This window comes from Phoca vitulina, unplaced genomic scaffold (assembly GCF_004348235.1).
Source record: "Phoca vitulina isolate PV1807 unplaced genomic scaffold, GSC_HSeal_1.0 scaffold3, whole genome shotgun sequence".
NCBI classification, from domain to species: Eukaryota; Metazoa; Chordata; class Mammalia; order Carnivora; family Phocidae; genus Phoca; species Phoca vitulina.
The window spans coordinates 39,635,969-39,644,627 of NW_022589706.1; the positions used below are offsets into that span (position 1 = coordinate 39,635,969).

An 8,659-nucleotide genomic window follows, 5' to 3' on the forward strand; every position below is an offset into this window, starting at 1 on the left:
TATTAAAGATAACTCTACAGTAGCTTTTCACTTTTCGATTTGTACCCACCTCCAAATTATTCTATTAGAATCTGTGGTAAAATTATTTTTTTCTTGGGATCTGATCTTTGTAAGGCTTTAACTGATATGCCTGCAGTTCCCTCTACCTGGAAAGCCTTTCTTCCTTTCTACCTGATCTCACCTTGGCCTTGGTCTCCAATACAGCACTTACCACGGTGTCTATATACACCAGGCACTCTCATTATTCAGGATAGTGTTCAATATCGGCTCAACATGTCATACAATATGTATTTTTAACAAATACTGGACACTGTTTTTTTTTATTACAAGTGTAAAGACTGACAAGCTTTGGATTTTCTCTGTTAATAAATAAAGTTTAGGGGCGCCTGGGTGGCTCAGTCGTTAAGCGTCTGCTTTCGGCTCAGGTCATGATCCCAGGGTCCTGGGATCGAGCCCCACATTGGGCTCCCTGCTCAGCGGGAAGCCTCTTCTCCCTCTCCCACTCCCCCTGCTTGTGTTCCTGTTCTCGCTGTGCCTCTCTCTGTCAAATAAATAAAATCTTAAAAAAAAAAAAAATTAAAAAAAATAAAGTTTATAGAAATTTTAATACCTACCCAGATATTTTGCAAGATGTTCAAATTCAGGTTTATTGGCAATAAGCTCTTCTTTTGTTGGTATGTTTATTCCCATAAAGCATGGATATCTAATTGGTGGTGAAGCCACTCTAATGTGTACCTTGGAAAGAAATCATTTTCACATATTATTTTGACATGCATTTTAAGAATAATCGTGTAAGGGGCGCCTGGGTGGCTCAGTCAGTTAGGAGTCCAACTCTTGATTTTTGGCTCAGTGTCATGACCTCAGGGTCATGAGACTGAGCCCCAATTCAGGCTCCATGCTCCTCATGTAGCCTGCTTAAGATTCCCTCTCCCTCTCCCTCTGCCCCTAACCCCCTCACATACTCACAAACTCTTAAAAAAAAAAAAATCTGAAGAGATTATCATAATCATAATAACAGTCATAAAAAAGTTGGAAACTCATAACTGCAATTACTTTTTATTCATTTATTTACTTTTTAGAGAGAGAGAGCACACACACAAGCAGGCAGGGAAGAAGAGGCAGAAGGAGAGGGAGAGAGTCTCAAGCAGATTCTATGCTGAGCACGGAGCCCAAGGCCGGGCTTGATCTCATGACCCTGGGATCATGACCTGAGTGGAAACCAAGAGTCAGACTCTGAAATGACTGTACTGCCCAGGCGTTCCTCATAATTACAATTATCTTTTTTTTTTTTTTTTTTTTTTTTTTAAAGATTTTATTTATTTATTTGAGAGAGAATGAGAGACAGAGAGCATGAGAGGGAGGAGGGTCAGAGGGAGAAGCAGACTCCCTGCTGAGCAGGGAGCCCGATGCGGGACTCGATCCAGGAACTCCAGGATCATGACCTGAGCCGAAGGCAGTCGCTCAACCAACTGAGCCACCCAGGTGCCCCCATAATTACAATTATCTTTAAAGCTTTGTAGAAAGACTGCCACTGCTTTCCATGCCACTTTCTCCTACAAGAGATTTTATTTTTGAATCCATTCAACTATTAGTTGTAAATTACATCTCTTCAGTAATTTTTATTTATTTTTTAAAATCACTTCTGTAATTTGAATTACTGAGATATTTAGAGTTAGAATAAGCTCTGAGATTTAAAAATATAACCCGATGTGGCAAATTTATTACAATAGGATTTGCTCTGCATCTTCAAAAAGAGAAATACTCTAAAAATTTAAAAAGCACTCTATTTTGTGGTTTTAGTTTTTAAAATTACATATATGTTTTCCAAGTTACTGCACAGTTATTACTAAACCAACTTATATGAAAGATGACAATTTATTATATTGAACTTCCCATTTTCATTCACTGTACTACATTGCAATTTTTATGCCAGTATCCTATTGTTAATTATCAGTACTTTAGGATATGTTTTAATATTACTTACCTCTTTTGCACCAGATTCTTTGAGCAATTTGATTATGGGTGAAATGGTATTGCCTCTTACAATTGAATCATCTACAAGAACAATTCTTTTGCCTTTAAAGTTGTCCGACAATACTCCAAATTTTTTTGCAACACCAAGTTGTCTTAACCTCATGTTTGGTTGAATGAAGGTTCTTCCCACATACCGGTTTTTACATAGCACTTCCACATATGGAAGCCCACACTGATAGACAAGAAATAAAAGGACAATGAGCAGCAATAAATAGAGAACCCTAGGTTCCTATTTTCTCTAGGTCATGCTTCCATTATAATATGTATACAAACATTTGAAATGCTATTCTGAACTCTCCATTAACAGATTACAATTTTCCTTCACTAATTAAATTGTAGGGAAAAAAGGCAAAAAGAAATATCATTCAAAGTAACATACTCAGTGGGAAAACCAATTCATTTTGCCAGGAGTTATAATGCTTTTAAACAAATATTTCTCTGTCCTGGAAGGGAACACTAAGCGTGTGAAGACATGACAAAGAATAAATCACTGTCAGAAAAATTCACAGCAAGAAATGAATTAAAACCAGTATGCAAAGGATATACTTTCTGAGGGGGCAGGCGGGATTTATCCATCTTTCAAGGTAATACTAACCTAAAATGTATGCATATTATTTCTTTTAAAAACTAATAAGTTAAACTTTTCAACATAGTGAATATTGAGCAGGACACCCCAGGATCACTATAGTTATATTATCTACCTAGTCATGAAAAATGAAATTAAGCATAGTACTAAAAACATTACATTAAAAAAAAAAAGTTTAAGAAAAAAGGGGCGCCTGGGTGGCTCAGTCGGTTAAACGACCGGCCCTTGATCTCAGCTCAGGTCTTGATCTCAGGGTCGTGAATTAGAACCCTTGCGTTGGGCTCTGCACTTGGCACGGAGCCTACTTAAAATAAATAAATAAATAAATTTAAAAACATTACACAAAATGAACATAAATTGCTTTATTATCACCCATACTAAATAGGGAACAGATATACCAGGGTACTTCAAGAAATAGGTTTTAATAAGTAAATATTACCACTAAATTCTATATATATTCATGATGTTACCTTTTTTTTTTTCATGATGTTATCTTTTTAAATGAAAAGGATCATTCTGCTAATCTTTGGGTGGACTCCACTAAAATAGTGCCATTGAATGAAAAGGCTGGAAAATAACTCTTGTAAAGGACCCAGCATTTTCTTTTTCCTTACAATGTGTTGGTAAGTTTCTCTTTATATACAAGGATTTCTAATTTCAGTGCTCAAGAGCATTTCACTGCGTGTCCAAAGAAAATACCTTTCCTGCGTAACCAAGAGCAGCAGGTGTAGCAGATTCCGGAACAGTGCTAACCAAATCTGCATCCACAGGGGCTTCAATTGCGAGCTGCTGACCACAGCGATATCTTACTGTGTAAACCATTTGGTCTGGAAGGTTTGGAAAAGGAAACGGATTATTTTTACTTAACATGATGTTATTATTCTACGAAAATTAGCTTGTTAGAATGCCATACATGGAGTATAAAAAGTAAAGTAAAATATATAAAACAACTAAAGTGGAAATATATAAACTGGGGAATTCACTATTCAAAAAAAACCCCTGGCCTTAATACACATCTGAACATCATAATCCTTACTCCTAAAAAGGAAAACAAAATCCAGGAGTCAAATGAAAGGGAAAAATAGTGATCATATGACTTGTAGATTCAGTCCCATATCCACAACATGTAAGCAATGTGCCTCTAAAGAGCCAGGTAAGCCTTCGAACCAAGAACTGCCACATTTCAGGGGCGCCTGGGTGGCTCAGTCGGCTAAGTGTCTGCCTTCGGCTCAGGTCATGATCCCAGAGTCCTGGGATCGAGCCCCGCATCAGGCTCTCTGCTCGGCGGGAAACCTGCTTCTCCCTCTCCCACTCCCCCTGCTTGTGTTCCCTCTCTCGCTGTGTCTCTCTCTGTCAAATAAATAAAATCTTTAAAAAAAAAAAAGAACTGCCATGTTTCGATGAGATAAATACAACACTTATATAAAAAGTTAAAGGTATTTTATTTACCTTCAAATATACTATCTGGTCTTGCAAAATAAACATATTCAAAGATACAAAAAGCCATCGGGTTTCCTTCAGACCTTGGTATAATGTCAAGAGTTTGGACACTACGTTTGGTTATTTCCACGATTTCTCCAGGCAAGACTTCACGGTAATATCTTGGGAAACAATGTTGAAGAAAGAAGACTTTAAATAAACCAGTCCTTAAGACCGATAATAACATCTATTGTAAAGTACACAGAGAGTCCCTGCCCTTATAAAGGAAAAGTGGTTCAGTTTAAGAGATGGCTTAAAAAATTAAAAAGTAATATTCCTCCAGCAGTAAATCTAATATGTATATTACCCCTAAATTCTAATTTTGAATTTTAAAAAATAAAAGCCCTAAGTTTTACTGAGTTTTGGAAGAATAGAGGCTAAAGAGAACATTTTTATTCTGGCTTAAATTTTTTGATCCTAACTATTCCTTGTTGAAGAGATTCTTGATTCTTGCTTTCTAAAAATAGGTCTCATGGGACTGTGAAAACAAGATGCCAGTTTCAGAATTAGAAGGTATTACAGGAACATTAAAGTCAGTACAACTGCTGAGTACAATGTACAAAAGAAACTGCATTTATAGATATGTCTTCTTGCAGACATCAGAAAGAAAACTTTCATTTAAAAAATTTTTTTATTGATGTGGAAAAAGTGAACATGCTGAGTGAAACAAAACTTACCTTGCACCAATTGATAAAAAGCTACAAGATTCTGAAGATACCACCCATCCTTCTATTTCTGAAGATTTTTTCTCTGTAAATCACAAGGCAATACAGTTAATGGATTCAAGAAATTTTACAAGAGGCTACCTATTTCAAGTGAGCAGTTAAACACCAAATAGATAAATTTAAAAAATCCATTTCTACAACTTTTTTTTCCATTTCTACAACTTTAAGAGCACATGAATCTAACTAGAACTTAAATAAAAATTTGAGAAGAAAAAAACCACATCGATCTTCATTCAACTTGAGCCAAAGATAAAACTAATGATACCAAAATTCTTTCAAAAACTGATTTCAATGTCTCAAACAGACATCTAGTGAGTCAAAAAGAAAATCACTGAAATCATACTACAATCAAATGAAAAAGCTAGGCAAAGGCAATTCAGACAAAACAGGAATGTCCATTAAATTCTTTAAAAATGGTTCATCCTCAGAAATACTCAAAGAAATGTACGTTAGAAATTGCCATTTTTTTTCTTTTTACGTAGTTCCTTCTCACTTATAAGCTTCCTATGCCTCAAGATTTGAGGGTGTGCCAACAGTAGGACAATGACTTGGAAAAGCACTATGAGATTACATTTCTTCTGAGGTGCATTACCTTTATCATTTATATCAGATACAGGCATAAGACGTCCAATGCATAAAGGACGATTTCCATAAGGATCTCGTACTGCATAAATAACATCTCTGTGCATTATAAGCAGGGAGTATGCTGTGGGTGCTTCCTTCATTAAGTTTTTAATCCTGAAATTAATTAAATAATTGAATGAATAACTTCAGTTATAAACACCTGGAAGACAGAGCTCTTGTTACCAGAGCTATGAGCTTAGCCTAGTTTTACAATTACCTTGCTACCCAATCTGGGGTGCCATCTTGTTCCTGAGGAGGGGTATAGGCCAGTAACTGGGTAATCATTTCGCTATCAGAACTTGTTGACAAACCAATACCGTGCCGCAGAAGCTATTTAGAATGGAGAAAAGTGTAATCATTAGAGGGAAAGCTCCACCTGACCCTTCTTTACCCAACAGCCCACCATTATACAAAGAAATCAGAAAATCCTGCATTCTACTATTGACATGTATATAGTAATGGAGAAGCACTGCTGGAGGCAATGGGAAGTCTCTGAAGGTTTTTAAGCAAGAAAAAAAAAAGTGTTCTAAGAAGCATAAAGAATAGCTTTTGAAAACTAAGTTTGAAGGAATGTAGACCTACAATAAAGGTGGGAGATAGCAGAGAAGGCACAAGACTTTGGAATTATGATGCTAACATTTTCAGCCCTTGACAATCCTGACCAAGAGGACACATTCTCTTAAGAGTGGCACACTGCAGTGGGGACTCTCAAGCCAGGTTTGTTAGTGGTAGTGCTGGTGGCTACCCACCCTCACTGATTATCGCTGATCGAGTAGAATAAAGGAATTAACCATATTGAACAACTAAATGTAGAAGATGTAATAAAAATTGGTTGAACACTCTCATAATGATTACGAGGTTCTGAGCAAGACTGACCAGGATGAGAACATCACCACTGACATGTACAGGCTGAGTTTATTTTTATTTTTATTTTTTTTTATTTATTTTTTTTTTTTTTAATTTTTACAGGCTGAGTTTAAACTCATACTACACAACATTTTCAGTAGGCAGCTAAATGTATAGAAGTGAAATCCAGCATCTGGGTAAGGGGTTATGTCTACAAAGAATGAGCTAGGTATTGTTCAGAATTGAACTTTTGGTGGTTATCTCTAAGTGGGTGCGCTTTTTTTAAATTAATTTTTACTTCATATTTATACTTTTCTGATTGTATGAATTAAAAAATTATTTTTTCACTTGGGGGCAAAAAAACATTTTATTATCATTATAATACTAGAGCCCAAGAAGAGAGCAGAAGAAAGCTCTGGGAAATAACTAAAGCTAGAATTGAAAATAAAAGGACAATGAGTGGTATGGAAGCATGGTTCTAGATATTTTCCACCCATCAAAATTCACCATAGTTTGACTTGTCACTAATTATCCCATGTAAAATGCCTGGTTCTAGAATGCTAAGGAGATAACTGTGTGTGTAGAACCATCCTGTTAATGAATACCACCTGAGGTTTTTATTTGCAATGTGACCAGATCAAGATTATTAGAATCCAATGGATGGAAGAAACTTGGTGTCAATAAATGAATGGCAAGAAAGGATAATTAAGCTATCAGGAATATAAATATACCAAGTAATTTTAAAAAAAGAAAGATGAAATGATGATGAATAAAGGTATAGGCACAAATTAACATAGAATGCTCCAAATAACATGCTGTGAACAAAAAGAACCTAAGTAAACTCTCTTTGCCCTTTCTCCAAGTGGTTTCCTGTAATTGTTTCCAAATCACTTTTTCTTATATTTGTTATCTTCAAGTTTATATTCTATTTTCTTCTTATGCTTTGAACATAAGGACAAAAGCTAAAGGGATAGGAAGAGTCCATAAACCCTAACTTCTCGTTTCTAACAACAACCATATATTAACTTTTCGAAATCTCTACCCTAAAGCAGTACATTAGAATCATCTTAGAAGCATATTAAAATGCTGACTGACCACCCTCCCACCCCAGACTCTGGGGTGATATCTTAGAATCTGCAAGTATAACAAGTACTCCGGGTAATTCTAATACAGTTGTCCTCTGCAGTAAGTAACAGGTGGCAACAATTAGAAAATATCCTGCACCAAGATCCCCAATAACTTCATTTCATTCATTTATCCTAATCATGATAAAAAGCATTAAAAACACTTACCTTTTTCCTTAATTGAGCAGCATTTACCAATTCGCCATTATGTGCCACAGCTATTTTCCCATGAAGTGTTTCAACAACAAAGGGCTGACAATTTTCTAATTCACAGTTTCCTGTAGTGGCGTATCTTGTGTGTCCAATTCCAAGGTTTGAAATATATAATTTCTTCAAATTGTCTTGAGTAAAGACATGATTTACAAGACCCATTCCCTTGCAAAGTCAAAGTAAAAGCTCATCTTAGAAAAAAAACAGACTTGTGGCCCTAGTCAGTAAAGGCTTTTATAAGTTTCTGCTCAGGCAATCCCAAATTAGACAATGCACTTCACTTAATTCCTCTGTACTCCAAATTCTAATGTTAAATAAGGACTAACCTAATTGTAAGAACCATAAAACATTTTTAGAAAAAAATTTGAGGTGAAATTCACATAACATAAAATTAACCATTTTAAGGTAAACAATTCAATGGCATTTAATACATTCACAATGTTGAAGTGCTTGTTTTATGAGTCTTTTCATTAAAACATTGAAGAACAGATGTAATAAACAATAAAATTTGTCAAATATAATAAACTAAATCAATTGTATTTTAAAAATTCAAAGCATGTTAAAATATTTAAGTAAATGACCTGTTTCAATGAGTCAGTCTAGCAAACTACCACGCGGAAAGAAATGCACCCTCATTTGACAAATGGAAACGGCTGATCAAAGAGTATGACTTCTATATGCAAATTATTTACTCAAATTTCCTTTCCCCACCAACATACGAGTTATCACCTGGCTGTTGTTATCTTTATTATCAACATTTCATTATGTTCAAATATACCTTGTGTGTTTTGAATGTTGGTACTGAATTCCCATCGCTGGTCACAATACCAGCACTCTCCTGACCCCTGTGAATATAAAAAGGCATTAACTGTTAAGTATAAATTTACCTCATTGATAAGCTTCTCTAGGAAGCATACTTTTCTCAAGAGCATCCAGGAACTGACAACACATTACATGCTAGTGCCACTTGACTCATGATGATGTGACTAGCAAGCAGCAGATGATAGTGTCTGAGTTCCAACTAACACACC

General features: G+C 35.5%; 1 protein-coding gene across 1 annotated transcript in view; it reads right to left on the reverse strand.

Moving 5' to 3' along the window:
• The window catches only part of PPAT (phosphoribosyl pyrophosphate amidotransferase), a 38,458-nt gene that overhangs the window by 2,935 nt on the left and 26,864 nt on the right, over nt 1-8,659 (reverse strand). Inside the window, exons 2-10 of the mRNA XM_032400432.1 lie at nt 8,407-8,473; nt 7,587-7,793; nt 5,666-5,778; nt 5,417-5,562; nt 4,777-4,849; nt 4,070-4,221; nt 3,320-3,447; nt 1,985-2,206; nt 615-735 (exon numbers count right to left, since the gene is read on the reverse strand). Of these exons, the coding sequence (XP_032256323.1) occupies nt 615-735; nt 1,985-2,206; nt 3,320-3,447; nt 4,070-4,221; nt 4,777-4,849; nt 5,417-5,562; nt 5,666-5,778; nt 7,587-7,793; nt 8,407-8,473 (1,229 nt within the window). The remainder of the gene's footprint in view (nt 1-614; nt 736-1,984; nt 2,207-3,319; nt 3,448-4,069; nt 4,222-4,776; nt 4,850-5,416; nt 5,563-5,665; nt 5,779-7,586; nt 7,794-8,406; nt 8,474-8,659) is intronic.